This window comes from Telmatherina bonti (assembly GCF_933228915.1).
Source record: "Telmatherina bonti genome assembly, chromosome: 1".
Taxonomy (NCBI): Eukaryota; Metazoa; Chordata; class Actinopteri; order Atheriniformes; family Telmatherinidae; genus Telmatherina; species Telmatherina bonti.
The window spans coordinates 39,653,044-39,672,447 of record NC_136619.1 but is presented as its reverse complement, the minus strand read 5'-3'; the positions used below and the strand labels follow the sequence as shown (position 1 = coordinate 39,672,447).

The following is a 19,404-nucleotide window of genomic DNA, read 5'->3' as shown; positions in this document are numbered from 1 at the left end:
CCTTTATCACCGATTCTGTTCATAATTTATATGGACAGAATTTCTAGGCGCAGCCAAGGTGTTGAGGGGATCCGGCTCGGTGGCCTCAGGATTGGGTCCCTGCTTTTCGCAGATGACATTGGCTTCATCTTGTCGTGATCTCCAGCTCTCACTTGAGTGATTCGCAGCCGAGTGTGAAGCGGCTGGGATGAGAATCAGCACCTCAAAATCTGAGACCATGGTCCTCAGCCGGAATAGGGTGGATTGCCCTCTCCGGGTCGGGAGTCAGGTCCTGCCTCAAGTGGAGGAGTTTAAATATCTCAGGGTCCTGTTCACGAGTGAAGGAAGGATAGAGCGCGAGATAGACAGACGGATCGGTGCGGCGTCTGCAGTAATGCGGACTCTGCGCCAGTCTGTCGTGGTGAAGAAGGAGCTGAGCCAGAAGAAGAAGCTCTCGATTTACCAGTCGATCTACGTTCCTACCCTCACCTATGGTCATGAGCTGTGGGCCGTGACCGAAAGAACCAGATCTTGTATACAGGCGTTATGGGTTTCCTCCGCAGGGTGGCCGGGCTGTCCCTTAGAGATAGGGTGAGGAGCTCGGTCATCCAGGAGGGGCTCAGAGTAGAGCCGCTGCTCCTCCGCATCGAGAGGAACCAGTTGAGGTGGCTTGGGCATCTGGTCAGGATGCCTCCTGGACCTCCCTGGTGAGGTGTTCCAGGCACGTCCCTCTGGGAGAGACCCCGGGGAAGACCCAGGACACGCTGGAGGGATTATATCTCTCGGCTGGCCTGGGAACGTCTCAGGATCCCCCCGCAGAGTTGGAAAATGTGGCTGGGGAGAGGGAAGTCTGGGCTTCCCTGCTTAGGCTGCTGCCCCCGCGACCCGACCCCAGCTAAGCGACACGAAGATGAAGATGAAGATGAAGATATCTGTAACCATAATATAAATATCCATTCCCATATTTATGATATGGGCTTGAGATCTAATTCAAAATTTTAATGATTTATTCATTTTACTGTCAGTCTTTCTTTCATTATTACTTCATATTACGTAAGTGCAACAGCGCCCCCCCCCTTCCCTAACCTGATTTTCTACAGACTACGGGTTTGTCATCAGAGGGCGCTTTTTCCTTAACAAGAGTTACTTTACTCTGCATGTGTGTTTTATTCAGAAAACATCAGTGTCATCACTTTGTTTTTGTTTTTGCGCCTTGCAGCAGCAAGAAGGGAGCCGCCTCACGCCGCAGGAAGTGAGCAGTTCCATGGAGATGGTCCAGCAGTAGGACCGCTCCCCTGGGCTTCAGCTGCTCACAGTCTGGAAGCAACTGGATGATTCTGTGCCTGTAAACTTGCTGGAGTGAAATGTTTTCCAGATTAATTTAGCTCCACTTAAATTGTTATAAAACCACCCTTTGGTCTTTCTTGTTTAGTTCATCTAATCAATTTGGTAATTAGAGAACAGTAAAACTGATGTTATTGCTGTTAATTAAACATTATTTATAATATAATAAATATGCTCCCATTAAAATTCACGTTGTTCAATTTGTTTTTGTTCTTTAGTCTAATGTTGAAAAATAGTCTATAGACATACATACATATATATATATATATATATATATATATATATATATATATATATATATACATATATATATATATATATGTATAGACATGTATATGTGTGATGGGATACTTAAAAGGAATAATTTACCTTTAAAAGAATATGTCACTGTTGTGTAGCATTAATTTAATAAGCATAAGTCAGAGGTCTGTCAACATCTGTTTTGTCAAATCCAGACCGCCTTAATAAAACACAATAGTCATACTTTGGAATAAAATAAAATTAATCTCAGCATGAATGTCTTAATTTATCTAACTCATAAATATATAGACATGTGACAGAACAGTCTCACAGTACTGGTGAATGCATTTTATGGCATTTTGCAGTCAGCTTTATTATGGTCCTCAGTCATAATCAGCAGATAGTTTGGAAAAGTCTTTCCTTTATAATTCTGCTGTGATGTTTGAAGCTGACAGCAGCAACATTCATTTCATCAGCAAAACCTGACAGATAATTCTGGGAAATTAAATGAAATGCAGCTGTCAAACTATTTGTTCTTAGAGTCCTTATTTCCGTAACTTTCATAAATCAGGAATATTTGAGTCTCCTTAAAAACAAAAAACAAGAAATGGATGTAATCAGTCTGTCTTTGTGGAAAATGGGTCCTTAGGTCCTCCAGGTTCAGACCGGCTCATAAATGCCACTGGGATCAACAGGTGAACTGGAGGCAGCAGTGCTATGAGGTGATCCAGGACCCCGGGGGACCACGCTGTCTCCGGCAGGGCCCACAGCCGGATCTGTGCTGATGCGCTGTACGATGCTGGACAAACAGTCCAGGCTGGAAATGGGCGATGGTTTACTGCTGCTGCTGCAATCTGGAAAGAAGTGAAACCAGTAATATGTATTTACTGTCGCTAAAGGAAAATGGCAAAATAATGTACATCAGAAATGCAGCTAAAATAGTTTCTGTTGGCATTTGAGAGGTTCAGATTGCTTAAAAAATATAAAAGTTTTCAAAAGTCTTACTTTCATATGAGGATTAAAAAATCTTTGAAATAAGAGATGAAGAATATGAAATTACAGATTTATGAAAAATACAGATCTTCTTTGCTTAGAAAAGAAGTCATATTTAAAGAGATTAAAGTAATCTTATTCATGAGAACAAAAAGTAAACAAAATTACATAAACCACATTAATTGAAATCAACTCAATAAATTTTCGGTAATTTTTTTATTGTGCTTAATTAAAATGTAGTCAGTCCCATCCATCCTGCATCCATCCATCCTGCATCCATCCATCCATCCATAGCATCCAAAATTTATTTCTTGTCGTTTTTCTTCATTTCAGTTAGGAAAAAACAAAACAGTAGCCAGACCATCATTCTGCTGCTGTGATGTTCAATAAGACAAGGGAAAAGATCAATAAAAATAAAATAAATAAAAACGACAAATAATTTATAAAATGGATCATTTTTATTTGAAAAAACTTTTTTTTTCACAAAAATGGCAATTTTTAAAATTGTGAAGCAAGAAATCTCCATTTTCAATTTTTTTGATTTGATTCCCTTCTTCTTTTTGTTATGTATGACTTCATTTACCAACGCAGTTCTTTCCTATCATATTGTCGCTGTACCTTTTACTACTCTGCTACTCTTCTGTACACAACTGCTGCACATTCATCGCATAGACTGTATATAAAAAGATGGGCGGAGCCTCCGTGACGTCACCCGTAGGTTTCTGAAGGGCTGAATTGAAGCTCGGTGGGCGGTTCCAACCATCGCCATCTTGGCAATTTCATACATGTCGTCTCGCCCGGAAAATACATATATGAGCAACGAGGTGGAGCTGAGAGCGGGCTGTGAGCGTCATGGTGGATGATTGACATCGAGCGAACTCCGAGCTGCCTGTAGCTAAGAGCTAACTGAGCTAACCCGGAGATAGCAGGAGCTAATGGAGGTAAGCAAGCTAAAGCTAAGTTAAATTATTAACTAGCTAAAAACCACAGTTCCTTTAAGGGTTAGTGTAGTTACCTGTCAATCAAAAGGACACGCTCCGAAATATGCCAAATTTTGAGATTAAATTATTTTTAAATGGAGGAGTTTCCTTCCACAGTCACTCCCCCCACAGTTGTCATGAAGGTAAACCTGACCTATTAAACCTAAAATGGATTTTTGTACCAGGCTGTAAACATGTTTATTTCTGCTGTGAAGTTGGTCTTTTTAACATGGGAGTCTATGGGGATTTGCTCTGTTTTGCAGCCTCTAGTGGATGAAGGGAGAACTGCAGTTTTATGCACTTCTGCATAGGCTTCACTTTTAACCGGTAGAGGTTGCCGCTTGACTCTTGACTTCTGTTAGAAGCCATGAAGGATCCACCACCAGAAGCCTCTGCTCCATGCTGAATGGAGTCCAGGTTTCTCAGGTGGATTCAGAGGCATCTTTCCAATGGGACAGAACTCAACGCACCACTGTGACGTATGGCTGACAAACCATCAGTCCAAAGTGGGTAGAGCATAAATTAGGACACAGCTAATGTTGTTTACAGAGGAGGCCTGCACAAGGAGAAACGCCGTGGGCCTCAATTCCTTACTGAAAAGTCTGAATAAAAACACGTTAACAGTTACACCCCTGCTGTGTTGTTTGTTTTGTAAACAATATACTCTTAGTTTGTACTTTTAGGGTCAATGTGGACTTTTATTGCACTGTTGTTTTTATGCTCCACCTATGACAGTAAACCTCTTGAGTCTTAATTCTAACATTTTTTACTTTAAGTTTATCAGATGATTATTTTGAATTAATAACTTAAAATCATTCAAAAATGCCCTTTTATTGACTCCTGTACTTATTATTGTCATTATTTTCTGATAATTTTTGCAGATGATGGACTGAAATGTTGCCATTCATGGAAAATTTGTTAAATTAAGATGAATGGTATTTTACTATCAAGTTAAATAAAACTGAGTTTCCACTTTATCTTTACACAAGTTTGAATCTTTAAATAGTTTTACAAGTCCTATATTAGTAATATGAGCTAAATCAGATTCTTTCAAAGTAACCAGTAAAGGTATATTTTATTCTGACATGAAGAAATTGAAGCAAATGAGGGTTTGTTTTTTTTTTTAAATATATTGGTCTTATATAAAACTAATGTTATAATATGCTTTTGCAGACTTTCTCATCTTTTCCCAAATTCTCCAAAACTTACTGTTCAAAATATTACTTTTGAGGTAATTAATACAAAAGCCAGCTCCATTTCTAATTTAATTTTTTACGCATTTTACTCTGCTTCAACCACCACCAGTGTTAAAGAGACGCCACGAGGAAGAACGACAAGACCAAAAAACTCACCGTCTGCTGTCTGGTTGCAGTAGGAAGCGTCACTGTTGTCACTTCTGTCTGTACATGGAGAGATTAAATCCATCTGCAAACAAAACATAAATCATCAGCTGGTTTATACAGTTGTTAAAATGAATCACACTTTCAGCTCCTTTTAGATTAAATCACATTAGTGTGACAATCCTGCTTCTCACTCACATGTTATATTTTGACAAGAAATATAATTAAAGCACACATATTTTTTCTTTGATGAGAAATTTAAAAAAATGTTTAAACTTTATACCATAAAACTTTGTAAATGTAGTTGCATTGCATCACTTTTGGCCAACAACTGAGTCCACGAAGATGCAACAAGTCAAACATTTGAAAAGAACTGCATACTATATTTAGGTGCAAACATTTCAGGTGTAGTTTGCTTCAATCTGAAAATAATTCATTATAATTAAACCAGGTGGCCAAAAATAAATCCTCCAGCACATTCCTTACATTTCCTGAAACCATGCATGCACCTCTCAGCTGTTCCTGAACTCACCACGCCGTCAGAGCAGTTGGAGTGGGGGCTGGAGGCGTCCGACTCCCCGCAGTAGTGTTCGATTGGCGGATAAAAGCTGTCGTCCTGCCCAGCCCTCAGCAGCGCCTGCAGGGACTCAATGTAGCTGATTGCATTTCGCAGGATTTCCACTTTGGGAAGCCGCTGGTTTGGGTTGGAGGCTGTGCAGCGTTTCAGTGTCTCAAACGCATCGTTGACTTTGCTGAGTCGCCTCCTTTCCCGCATCGTCGCTGCTTTCCTCCTGTCTGCATGAGTTGTCTTCCTTTTGCAGGCCTTGCAGGCCCAAAGCAGGCAGTGGCCTGCCTGGTGGAGGCCCCCAGGAGCCCTCACATGCTGGTCTTCCTCCTCAGCTGTTGGAACATGGTGGTGAAGATGATCCTCTGTCTTCAGCAGGCTGGCGTGCGTCAGCCGGGAGTCCAAGTCATCAAAAAAGTTCAGGTCACTGGTGTTGAAGCAGGGGTCATAGAGGTCGTCAGCTGAGGAGAGAGGGAAGGGAAAGTCTGACAGATCCATGGGACTCTGCAGAGGTCTCCCCTACAGCAGATTGAAGAAGATTCAAGAAAAAAAAACTCCTTTCTGTTGAACTAACTCAAAATAAGAAGGATGGGAAAGAAATGGTCAAAGTCAACCTGTCTGAATAAATCTGGATGAAAGTTTATAAAACAGCAGAACTAATGGTGTGCTTAAAGGGTCAGTCTGTGTAACTTTAGCTCCCTTGGCTCAGTGTGTCTTTATAAAGGAGCCCATGTGGAGGCGGGGTTGTGGTTTCAGTCACCAAAGGTCAGAGGGGTGTGTGTATGTGTGCAATGCGTGAGTGTGTGTGCGACGTGTGGTCACTGGGGTGACACGAAACAAAGAGGAAGCAATAAAAACAGCAGTCAAGTCCATCTTCACAAATCATTCAGTCTGCTGTCGAGTCCCATGCCCTAAATGAGCGTTTTCCTCGCTAAGTGATGAAGCACATGTGGTCCTACGGAGCATCACAGATCTTCTGTCATGTTTCTTTTATTCTATTCTATATCAAAATCATCTAATAAGACAAAGCGGTGTGCAGTCCCATTGAGGTGCAATGATTTGTGATGTAGATTATTATGTTATATTATCATTGGTATGGCAAAATAGATTAATTATACTATATAAACAAACACTTTTAGGAAATCAGTTTTGCAATTTACTTTAATGATAGGCTAAGTTAATGTTACTGAGAAAATCTGCATAAAAACCTTTTTTTTTAGCAAATTAACTTTTATCAGTTCAAACAGATATTTTTCTGATATTTTTACTCACTATTTCCTGCAACATGCAACAACATAACAGATAAACGTCTGCATAAGAAAAAGCATGCATAAAAGGTTAATTTCCAACACAGATATTTATCATGAAACAATACAAGGAACCATATGAGCTCCCATGATGTAGTATTTTAAAAAAATTCAATTTCCATAAATTAATATGAAATCAAGTAAAAATAGTCACGTAATCTCTAAGTAATAATATTGCTGTAAATCATTGTGTTTGATCTTCATAACAAATGTTAAAATGATGTTGACTTTTCATGAAAACACCAAAGCATCTTGGATTAATAGCAACAGTGTATCGAAAACCTAGGAGGATGGAGGCAACAAAACACTGAAAAAAAATGGAAATGGAAAAAGTCGGAACTACAACATGTCAGCTAAACGAATGGTTGTATTAAAAAAGAGCACTTTGGAAAAGCAGAGTCCCTTAAAAGTAAAGATATGCAGAAGTTCAGCAAGCTGCGAAAGACCCACCTATGAATTATAAAACTTCAGAATTATTTTACTCAATTTATTATAAAAATCTGAATATGGACAAACAAGCAAACATCTACACTGGATGCTCATTATCTTTTATTATTCTGCCATAAAAATCACTCATTGGGCTCGATAACACTTAAACACAACAACCAAGGGATCAATCTAGTGATAAATCAGATGGATTGTCCTGCTGCATACTCTAAATGGAAGGCTGGAAAACTGTCAGTATCGTCATAAATAGGGAGTATGAAGCGGTTTTTCATGGATTTAGTTCGCAGCTGTGACGAAGCAACTGCATCCCCAAAATCAGCTTCTTTGGTGGAGATAATGCCAAATTCAGATTTTTAACATGTCGTGTGAATGGACTTATTTTTTTTACATGTAAATAAAATTAAGGTGCTAATTTCACAGATTTATCTGCATTAATAGTTTAGTTTTACAGGCTACATATGTTTTTAAAATTATCGGCTGTCTGAAACGATCTAGGACCTCAGTCGGGGTCCCGAACCCCACTTTGAGATCCACTGCTCTAGACCAGGGTTATCTTAAGGGCTGCAGTCCTGCATGTTTGACCCTGCAGCACAACCAAGTCACATTAATGGGTCAATATTGTTGAGCAGAATTTGACAAGCTGTTGAAGAGAGTTCTTTAATTTCAATCAAGTATGCTGGAGCAGGGAAACATCTAAAACCTGCAGGATTGCAGCCCTTAAATATTGGAGTTTTCCCATCTGACTTATCTGTGCATGGTTAAAAAACCTGCTTGTCTGGTGGAATGGTGATGCATTGGTTCCTACTGAACTGGCAACCTACATTTAGTGGGACGCTATCAGAGCTGTGAGGCATATGCAGGTTTTGCAGCAACTTGTGCTCCCAAGTTTGTTTTCTAGGTTTTGTTTTGAGTAAAAATAAATTCACATGAGCTGCAAATAATTGTATTCTGGTTTTTATTTGCACAGCATAAAAAGAAGTTTTGGAATTAGTTTTGGATTTAGTCTTAGATGATTTTGCTCAAATACATACCAGAGCAGAAGATAGATGTTAAAACTGGCAGCAAGAATGAGTGGGAAAAGCAGCTGATAGGTGTAATTAAATAACAATAATTGATTTTCAGTGAATATTAATGTAAGGTTAATCTACACTTTAACCTTTAGATATAAACTCCTGTTCTGTGCTTCTTTATGTGTTGTTGTCTTTTAAACGTGAGCATTTTAATAGCTTCAGAGATATAGAGTTGCAGTATGGGAAAGAACTGCTCACATCGCAAACTCCTTGCAGCTTCATGGGAAAGTGTTGCGTTAAATTTAGCAGCTCATGAAATCCAAGACAAGTGCCCTTCTAGCTGAGATGGGTACTGGTATCATTTTGGAATTTTCTGCAACTCGCTCACCTCCCCCGTTCCTCAGGACAGACTCAAACATGGTGGCAGCACAAAAGCAAATTCTGCTACAAAGACACATGCACATTAACAATGTTATTTTTATGTGTAATAATTAGACAAAGAGAAAAACCCTATTTGAAAAAAAGAAGCTAAGATCAGGACATGAATTTGTAGTTTATACACAGAACTTTTAGGTGTTAAAATCTGGTTTTGGCTCATGATAATGATAATCTAGTGTGCTGTAAATCATAAAACATTAGCTTCGGTCATTTCTTTCTGCTTAAAAATGAAAGAGAAGAAAACACAGAATGCTGGATACAACATGTCCCCTCCTCTTAAAACACACCAGAGATGTTAGTCACTATAATATTGTAATTTCTGTAGTGTTATTGTTCTTATTTGCCCTTTGTATCTGCTGTGCTGTGCATGGGGGATTATGTTCATGTAAGACTCACGTTGTGATGGGTAAACTCTGAGGAGCAAAAGTGGAAATGAGGAAGTTTTAAGAGTGAGACTACGTGAGTTAGTTGAGCGTGAGTTGTGGCTGAAACAGCAGCTCCTGTTCCTAAAGCTGTTAATAAACCAACCCAAAGAAGATCCGAGTCGTCTGGTTATTTACCTGTAAGCACGGGGCATTACAATATGAAAGGTTAATGTTAGCTAAGGTTAGCAACATGTTAGCAACAAGGTTAGCACAACAGCTGCATAAATAGCTTACTCCTAACTCAATGCAACAGCTTTTCATTGAATGTGTTCAAAAGAAAAAGACATTTTTGAAAGTGAGCATGTTATCTAACTGTTAGATAAACCATCATATAAAACTTACAGAACTACGGGGTTTTGCTTCAGAGAAACAGGTTACAGCTGCTGGTGCTTTAGCAATGTTAGCTATTGTTAAATCTTTAAGTATCAAACAATCAAACTAAATGCAAATGTAGTTTTTTTGTTGTTATTTTTTAGGTGGCAGGTATTCAGTTCAAAGTTTAACTTTCATCTTTGCTGTATTTATCTAACATGAAGTCATATCAAGCTTTTTAAAAGTTTTTAAAAGCTTTTAAAAATAGCACTATTGTGACTTTTTTTTTTTTTTTTTTTTTTTTTTTTTAACAAAAATGTGCAACTTTTTTGGCCATATCTTTAAATTAAAAACATTTTTTAAAATGCAGTAAACTGTAGTTTTTAATTCAGGATTCTGGTATGCATTACTAAGAGTCAAAACCCCTCTGGATAAATAAAGAAATTATTAGTCATGAAATGTGTGAAACTTTTGTACCACACCCACTTTATACGGGATCAGTTTGGCAAAGCCGGGTTTGGTTGTCCATCCATCCATCCATCCATCTATCCATCCATCCATTTTCTTTACTATCCAATTAACGTCATGGGAAAGCTGGAGCCTCTCCCAGCAATAATTGGCCGAAAGACAGGATACACCCTGAACAGGTCGCCAGTCCATCGCTAAGGGTTTGCATGTCTTTGAAGCAAATGGAGGCTTTTCTTTTAGATAACATGAAACTTGAGCTCTAGGATAACATCTACTGGTTTCCAGGACAACAGTTTTAAAATTGCCCAGACATCCAATAAAGATTTGGATGTCTGGGCAATCAGCCAATCAGAGACCTGGTAAAAGCCAATCACAGACCAATAGCAGACTGGCAACAAAGCTTTTGCAGCTGCCAGACTTTACAAGCTATTTATACACAAGATAAATGTTGCAGATGGTCACATTTGTTTACAGGAATTTTACAGGAAAACATAAATGTCATTTCAAGGTGAATTAATTGCTTTGTTAAAAAAAAAAAAAAAAAGTCTTCTCATACTATCTCTTGCTCAGATTGGCATACTTTCTTTTTTTTAAATATTCCATTTCAAAACAAAACACAATGGAAAACAAACTTTGACAGCCTTTTATATAATTCAGAAAATCTTACTTAACTCTAATGTTGTGACACTCAAAGGGTATTTCTCAGATTTTCATCAGATTTGCTCAGTAATTCTGCCTTTTTCAGTCTTTGTCACCGAGTAACGGCCTCCCCACTCCTCCCTAATTCCACACATGTATGCGTGTTACGCCTGAGAAAAATACTCCTCATTGTTTCCCATCTTACACCAGATCTGCACTAATTTCAATATTACAGTTATGGGTGGTAAACATGCAGGGTACATGCTGGGTAACTTGAGTCTACTGAATATGACTGTTGATATGTAGATATAGTTTGTCTCAGATTAATACTGGAAGGTAACAGGTGTGATGATTACTTACACAGTAACGCCAACAAATCCCACTAATAGCATGCCAACAATTAACAACACCAAAATGCAAATAATGTGGCGGTGAGTTGGCAACGTATTTTTTTATTTATGCACACCAAGTATGATGTGAAATTGTGAATGAATTATTATAATTCTAAAACGGACTCACAAGGTGGCAAAAACAAACATGGTTTCCACATCAAATGAGGAAGCTATTGTGCTGATGCTGCCAAAGAAAAGAAAAGCATGTTGGGTAAAATCTGTTCATGAAAAGAGAGGAGCAGCGACAATGTGACATTTGCAAGCTCACCAACCCCAGCATGCCTTCTCTGATTGGTCAGTTTTGTATCTGTTGGATGTGAATATTAAGAAAATAACACCTCAGTTTTATAAAATAAAACTTGCAAAATCACAGGATGGAATTTCATCACAAATGATTCGAATAAAAAACAGCCGTGTGAATTATTCAGTGTTTTGGCTTTAATATTAAAGTACTTCTGCATGCATTTCTATAACGTTTTGCTTTGTAAGTTATTGCATCACCTGTTATGTCTTCTTCACAGTTTTCTATGCTGTTTGGGTTTTTTGCAATTTAATTCCAACTTGCACAACTTTCCTTTTGTCTTCTTATGAATTTATCTAGTTAAATTACTCCTACTCGCCTCTTGGTTTTTTATCTGCATTTACATCTTACTAAGTAGAACCATCAACATGAGCTATGTGCAGTAAATCCTAACAGTGTCATCTCTTTCTTACGCAACAGAGTTTTGACATCATTTTAAGTGATTAATCACTTACCAAAATAGTTGCAACAGAAGCTGTTTTATGGTCAGTAAACTAAAAATAAGAGTGCCTGTGTTCAGTAGTTATGTTGAGTGCAGGGGGTTCTCTAAGACTTAATATAGGTCATGCCGTGAGCTGTTTAGGTTTTCAAACATCAACTTATTATCAAAAATAGGATTGCAGATGTTTTCCCTCAGCCCAGGGAAATTTAGACTCCTTCGCGATCGTGTTTATTCTTTGTCCTTCACAACTAACTCTCCTATGCCAGGGGTGTCCAGAGTCAGTCCCCGAGGGCCGATGTCCAGCAGGTTTTCCATGTATCGCTGTTTTGACACACCTGGCTCACATTAGTTGGATCCAACAGCCAATGACGTTCTGCAAGGTGACAGATTCATTTGAATGAGGTGTGTTGGAGCAGGGATACATGGAAAACCTGCAGGACATCAGGCCTCGAGGACTGACGTTGGACACCCCTGTCCCACGCAGTCATAAAGAAAGTATCTAATAATCTTCTGACAGCACACTGTGTATTGCATGTTTCTTTTACTGTCAGACAGTCCATCCATCCATCCATCCATCCATTCATCCATCCATCCATTCATCCAATTTTATAACTGCTTAGTATAATTCAAGGTCGCGGCAAGCTGGAGCCTATCCCAACAATAATTGAGTGAGAGGTAGGTACACCCTGGACAGATCACGAGTCCATCACAGTCAGACATGATGGAATGAAATAAAAAAAATAAATAACTTGCACTATTTGTAAAACTCCTCTCCCTGAGCCGTCACCTTATCGTGGTGGAGGGGTTTGTGCGTCCCGAAGATCCTAGCAGCTATGTTGTCGGGGGCTTTATGCCCCTGGTAGGGTCACCCATGGCAAACAGGTGTCTAGGGGAGGGACCAGACCAAGCACGGCTCATAGACCCCTATGATGACGACTAACCTGGTCATGAATGTTCTCTTGCCCGGACGCGGGTTACCGGGACCCCCCTCTGGAGCCAGGCCTGGAGGCGGGGTACGAGAGCGAGCGTCTGGTGGCTGGGCCTTCGCCCATGGGGCCCGGTCGGGCTCAGCCCGAAAGGGTTACATGGGCCCCACCTCCCATGGGCTCACCATCTGCGGGAGGAGCCGTAGGGGTCGGGTGCAATGTGAGCTGGGCGGCAGCAAGGGGCGGGGACCCTGGCGGTCCGATCCCCGGCTGCAGAAGCTGGCTCTAGGGACGTGGAACGTCACCTCTCTGGTGGGGAAGGAGCCTGAGCTTGTGCGCGAGGTTGAGCGGTTCCGACTAGATATAGTTGGACTCATCTCGACGCATGGCTTGGGCTCTGGAACCAGTACCCTCGAGAGGGGCTGGACCTTCTTCCACTCTGGAGTTGCTCATGGTGAGAGGCGCCGAGCAGGTGTGGGCATTCTCATCAGCCCCCAGCTTGGTGCCTGCACGTTGGGGTTTACCCCGGTGGATGAAAGGGTAGTTTCCCTCCGCCTCCGGGTGGGGGGACGGGTCCTGACTGTTGTCTGTGCTTATGCACCGAACAGCAGTTCAGAGTACCCACCCTTTCTGGAGTCCTTGGAGGGAGTGCTGGAGGGTGCTCCTTCTGGGGACTCCATTGTTCTGCTGGGGGACTTCAATGCTCACGTGGGCAATGACAGTGAGACCTGGAGGGGAGTGATTGGGAGGCATGGTCCCCCCCCTCTGAACCCAAATGGTGTTTTGTTATTGGACTTCTGTGCTCGTCATGGATTGTCTATAACGAACACCATGTTCAAGCATAAGAGTGTCCATATGTACACCTGGCATCAGGATTCCCTGGGCCGCAGTTCAATGATCGACTTTGTAGTCGTATCGTCGGACCTGCGGCCACATGCCTTGGACACTCGGGTGAAGAGGGGGGCGGAGCTGTCAACTGATCACCACCTGGTGGTGAGTTGGCTCAGATGGTGGGGGAGGAAGCCGGTCAGAGCTGGCAGGCCCAAACGTGTTGTGAGGGTCTGCTGGGAACGTCTGGCTGAGTCCCCTGTCAGAGCGAGCTTCAACTCCCACCTTCAGCAGAGCTTCGAACATGTCCCGAGTGAGGCAGGGGACATTGAGTCCGAATGGGCTGTGTTCCGTGCCTCTATTGCTGAGGCGGCCGGCCGGAGCTGTGGCTGTAAGGTCGTTGGTGCCTGTCGTGGCGGTAATCCCAGGACTCGCTGGTGGACACCAGCAGTGAGGGATGCCGTCAAGCTGAAGAAGGAGTCCTATCGGGCCTTCTTGGCCTGTGGGACTCTGGAGGCAGCTGATGGGTACCGGCGGGCTAAGCGGCATGCGGCTTCGGCTGTTGCCGAGGCAAAAATTTGGGCATGGGAGGAGTTCGGCGAGGCCATGGAGAAAGACTTCCGGACGGCTTCGAGGAGATTCTGGTCCACCATCCGGCGGCTCAGGAGGGGGAAGCAGTGCTCCATCAATACTGTGTACAGCGGAGGTGGGGAGCTGCTGACCTCAACTCGGGACATTGTGGGTCGGTGGAGGGAATACTTCGAAGACCTCCTCAATCCTACCAACACGTCTTCCCATGAGGGAGCAGAGCTGGTAGACTCAGGGGTGGACTCTCCTATCTCTGGGGCTGAAGTCGCTGAGGTGGTCAAAAAGCTCCTTGGCGGCAAGGCCCCGGGGGTGGATGAGATCCGCCCGGAGTTCCTTAAGGCTCTGGATGCTGTGGGGCTGTCCTGGCTGACACGCCTCTGCAGCATCGCGTGGACATCGGGGGCAGTACCGCTGGATTGGCAGACTGGGGTGGTGGTCCCCCTTTTTAAGAAGGGGGACCGGAGGGTGTGTTCCAATTACAGGGGAATCACACTCCTCAGCCTCCCTGGTAAGGTCTATTCAGGGGTCCTGGAGAGGAGGGTCCGCCGGATAGTCGAATCCCGGATTGAGGAGGAGCAGTGTGGTTTTCGTCCTGGTCGCGGAACAGTGGACCAGCTCTATACCCTCTCTGGGGTCCTGGGGGGGTCCTGGGAGTTTGCCCAACCAGTCTACATGTGCTTTGTGGACCTGGAGAAGGCATTCGACCGTGTCCCCCGGGGGCTCCTGTGGGGGGTACTCCGGGAGTATGGGGTACCGGACCCCCTTGTACGAGCTGTCCGGCCCCTGTACGACAGGTGTCAGAGCTTGGTCCGCATTGCCGGTAGTAAGTCGGATCCGTTTCCGGTGAGGGTTGGACTCCGCCAAGGCTGCCCTTTATCGCCGATTCTGTTCATAACTTATATGGACAGAATTTCTAGGCGCAGCCGAGGTGTTGAGGGGATCCGACTTGGTGGCCTCAGGATTGAGTCCCTGCTTTTTGCGGATGACGTGGTCCTGTTGGCTTCATCTGGTCGTGATCTCCAGCTCTCGCTTGAGCGATTCGTGGCCGAGTGTGAAGCGGCTGGGATGAGAATCAGCACCTCAAAATCTGAGACCATGGTCCTCAGCCGGAATAGGGTGGATTGCCCTCTCCGGGTCGGGGGTCAGGTCCTGCCTCAAGTGGAGGAGTTTAAATATCTCGGGGTCTTGTTCACGAGTGAGGGAAGGATGGAGCGCGAGATCGACAGACGGATCGGTGCGGCGTCTGCAGTAATGCGGACTCTGCGCCGGTCTGTCGTGGTGAAGAAGGAGCTGAGCCAGAAGGTGAAGCTCTCGATTTACCAGTCGATCTACGTTCCTACCCTCACCTATGGTCATGAGCTGTGGGTCGTGACCGAAAGAACGAGATCTCGTATAGAGGCGGCTGAAATGAGTTTCCTCCGCAGGGTGGCCGGGCTCTCCCTTAGAGATAGGGTGAGGAGCTCGGTCATCCGGGAGGGGCTCAGAGTAGAGCCGCTGCTCCTTCGCATCGAGAGGAACCAGTTGAGGTGGCTCGGGCATCTGGTCAGGATGCCTCCTGGACGCCTCCCTGGTGAGGTGTTCCAGGCACGTCCCTCTGGGAGGAGACCCCGGGGAAGACCCAGGACACGCTGGAGGGATTACATCTCTCGGCTGGCCTGGGAACGCCTCGGGATCCCCCCCGCAGAGTTGGCAAATGTGGCTGGGGAGAGGGAAGTCTGGGCTTCCCTGCTTAGGCTGCTGCCCCCGCGACCCGACCCCGGATAAGCGGCAGAAGATGGATGGATGGATGGATATTTGTAAAACTGTAAGAAACAGTGCTAAGCAATAACCAATGAAAACATCTGTTGTTACAGTAAAAATCGATGGCTTGAAAGATACATTACGCAACTTTCCAACCTCAAAACTTGTTCCGCACTGTACAACTTCTCCGTCCAAGGCGTCGTGTAATGTTGCAGCCAAGTTTTGCTGTACGCACCACGTCACCTCCTGCAACGGTTTTGAACGAGCACCGCAGATGATTAGGCAAAGAAACACAAGAAGACATTATTGAAATGTATTGGAAATTTCATATAGTATCTTACTAAATGTGGTATTTCATGTTACATGTATTCACATATTTGTTAGTTCATTCTGTGGTAAAAGGTTCTCTCTGAGTGCTTCTCTGAGCTGCGGTCGGGTCGACTTTAGTTACTTTCTTAAGGGACATTATGTCTAACAATTGTCTGCTTTTCTTCTTAATTAATGGAAAATATGTATGGTGACTTAGAATGACAAGCTCCTAGCTATGAAAACCTGCTCAAATAGAGGTTGTTTATTTACAAGAAGAAGGGCTCTCTGTTTGCTTAGGGGTGCCAAACAGTGTGGTAACCTTGAATGGAAATAAAGCAGGTTCTTGTCTGCAGCTTCCAGACTTCTGCTCAATCAGACTTCTGAACAGTTTCTCCAACAGCAATTACTCGTTCATTTTTCAGTCTCTGTTTAATAAACTTTGTTAATCATTTTTTACTGCATTCCCGGCTCCTCATCCTTTCCATTGTTTAGAATTTTTTTCTGCAACAGAGGAAAGAGAGGAATATAAAGATGGAGTAAGAGCAGAAGATAAAAAAAAAAAAATGGAGGTTGTCTTTTACTGGCGGGAGAGAGAGCTCATGGTTCAGGTCGGATGCAAGACGGACGCTGAATTAGCTGTCGATAGTGGTCGCATCTCTCACCACTGCAAGAGCTCTGTTGTGTGTCTTTAGCTATCTAGCAGTCCCATACAAAAGCCATTAAAGGTGCATTCACACTGGCGTCGTTTGGTCCACTTTAAATGAACCGGTGTCAAGTGGCCAGTGGGAAATTACAAGTTTAGCGCCCCCTAGTGGTCAAAGGTTACACTGTATTCTTTTAAGCCTTCAAGCTGCGCATTTGCTTCCTTTATTTTGGATTTATAGACCTAAGAGAAGTTTAACTTGGAACTTCAGTGATCACAATGATTATAGCATCTATTGTAATATTTTAGGCCAGTTTTTTGAGTTTGTGAGAAATCAACATAAATGTTATTATCAGTATTACTGTGACCCCTCATAATGTTAAAAATCATGTTTCAAAATTCCCTCAGCACCCATGTGGTTTACACCCTGGTGTCATTGCTAAAGTAAACAGTGGTACACTAGATTAAATTCTTATTTATACACACCAATCTTGTGCAGTCTATTAAACAAAATGCCACCTGCTGCACCCAAACACATCCAGCGTCCTCTTGAGATCTGCTGCACTGATGGCAGAAAGCCTCCTGAGGGTGAATGTTGGTCAGTGGTGTTATTAACCAGCTCAGTTAACAAGATTTTTCGCTGAATTAAACTAATTATTATAATAAGAACAGTAGATTTTAATTGTTAAAGACCACATTTAACTGGTGTATGTAGGAGTTGCAGTGAACAGTTAATTATCCCCTGAAGGAAAAATAGAGTTAGGACATCTGTCTATTTATTTTAAAATATCTTTTTTTAAATATTGTTCATTTTAATCATGCATTAAATGAATTGAATTGAAGATTACTTCTTGTGTTTGTACAATTTGAGCATGAAAATTTCTACATTAGAAGTTATATAAATAAAGAGCAGTTTCCTCCTGTGAATGCTTGGTTTATGACGGTCTTACATTGCCAAACAGTGTGACTAATATCATATTGCACATATGTGACCCAGCTCATTGACAGAAAACATCCTGATGTTTCATTTCACCTAAGTGACTATTAAAGAATTAGAATTACGCTGTGCTGTCTTAAATTTAACTTATACCTTTTCATCTCCTCAACAACTGGCTGAGTGATGCACAATAAGGACAAGATGCAGAATGTATCTGACATCGTGTCGTGGATTTCAGGCTTGAGTCAGAAGTTCTGCATGCACAGCACGCCACTGTCAGCTTAATTCATCTAACTATCATATTTATATTGTAATAGTTTGATTTCATTTTAGAAAATTCGTCATTTATATTCAGTTGACAGTGCAAATATCTTTTATACACTGTATGTACTGTAGTTGTTGTGAATGATGGGACATGACTTGCAGACTGAGCTACCAGAAATCATGCAATCAGCTAAACACATGACGGAGTTACTCAGATGGGCTCTTCTTGTAAACAACATCTTCTCCAGGCACTGCTGTGGATGTTGTGCAAGTGTCACTGCAGTGACTCAGTAACTGCGCTGACTCATGCAGTGTTGTGTTATAAGTACAACCGTACGGGAAGCAGACGGCGCAGGTAGTGATCCGAACTGCAAGCAGCATCTAAAAGTCCAGCTCTGATCCTGAAATATCTGAAATATGCTGAACATTGTAAAAGTCTAATTTACAGTTCTAGGAATGTGCTGCTTCTTCATCATGTGCATCCCTTCTGAGATCCGTATTCTCTGTTTTTACTCCTCTCAGGGGTCGAAGGTTAAATCAATCCAACCTGCTCCTGCTGTGACTAGGTTGTCATGTTGTTTCCTGTAGAGGGGACGAATGTCCAGCTGGCTCTCGCCGTCTGTCCCGGACAACGTCAGCTGATGCTGCAGGCCTGGTCTTGTCGTCAGCAGCTCTGACGTCGGGATGTTTTTTCACTCCTCCTGCTGGATGTAAATCCTGTTCAAAGAGTCAGAGACAAAAGGAGCAGTGACTGAAGTGGAGACGGTGTTGACATGTTGACATGATGAGCATTTGACCTGGAACAGGAAGACAGGAGCAGACATGGACCATGTTCAAATCTCATTGTTCTGTTTTTAGTTCTCTCCTGGTCACTCTGATGACAAACTCTTCTGCTGATCACTTTTACTGCAGTAATCTGTTAAAAAAAAAAAAAAAAAAAAGAACAAACTATGGTATTTAATCGCAGTTACATGAAAGGATGTTGCATATTTACCTTAAAAGAAATTCCAGCTGTTACATCTGAAACCGCATTTTCAGAGGATAAGCGCCACGTATGAAGCGACGCCTGTGAGCTAGATCAGGCAGAATATCAAGTTAATGTGCTGATCTGCTGCAAACATTAATGCAACATATCAGACATACCTATACAGTATGGTTGGTCCGTTTAAGCTGCACTCTTCCTCCCTGGCTGTTTGCTTCATACTTGCTGTTGTCCCTGCATCTTACCTGCTTGTCCCTCCAGCAGCCCGGCATGCACCTGTAGGATCTGCTTAAAAGAGATAAAACAACAGCATTAAGTGCCTTATAAGTCTGGTCTATAGACATGCACATAATGATGGAATCTGCAGGATGCGCCTAAACACACATCCTGCAGCCATTAGCATACAGCATTCACCAATGCTGCAGTGTTCTATCTAGAACAGGCTTTGTTGGTGCAACATGGTTTATCAGGCAGCTCTTTTTCTACTAATAAAAGAAAATTAGTCCACACACACATACACACACCCTTTGCATAAACATAGACCCTATCTTCCAGCTTATGTCTC

At 42.6% G+C, this 19,404-nt stretch overlaps 1 protein-coding gene and 1 pseudogene across 2 annotated transcripts in view; one reads left to right on the top strand and one right to left on the bottom strand.

Moving 5' to 3' along the window:
* LOC306754914 (troponin T, fast skeletal muscle isoforms-like) overlaps positions 1 to 1,509 on the top strand; it is a 15,823-nt pseudogene extending 14,314 nt beyond the window's left edge. Inside the window, exon 12 of the transcript XR_013771845.1 lies at positions 1,199 to 1,509. The product of XR_013771845.1 is annotated as a troponin T, fast skeletal muscle isoforms-like (transcript). The remainder of the gene's footprint in view (positions 1 to 1,198) is intronic.
* Positions 1,510 to 1,830: 321 nt separating this feature from the next.
* LOC306755823 (myoblast determination protein 1 homolog) lies at positions 1,831 to 6,121 on the bottom strand. The gene is made up of 3 exons (XM_079240363.1): positions 5,409 to 6,121; positions 4,889 to 4,961; positions 1,831 to 2,417 (listed from the first exon to the last, which is right to left on the bottom strand). Exons 1-3 carry the CDS (start codon positions 5,937 to 5,939, stop codon positions 2,224 to 2,226), a joined length of 798 nt encoding a protein of 265 aa, XP_079096489.1. The 5' UTR covers positions 5,940 to 6,121; the 3' UTR covers positions 1,831 to 2,223.
* Positions 6,122 to 19,404: the final 13,283 nt, after the last annotated feature.

Coding starts and splice junctions, on each gene's coding strand:
- LOC306755823 (XM_079240363.1), bottom strand. CDS start 5,939: ATGGATCTGTCAGACTTTCCCTTCCCTCTCTCCTCAGCTGACGACCTC. Junction 4,962..5,408: donor CCAACTGCTCTGACGGCGTG/GTGAGTTCAGGA, acceptor TTTTGTTTGCAG/ATGGATTTAATCTCTCCATG. Junction 2,418..4,888: donor CTGCAACCAGACAGCAGACG/GTGAGTTTTTTG, acceptor ACTTCTTTCCAG/ATTGCAGCAGCAGCAGTAAA.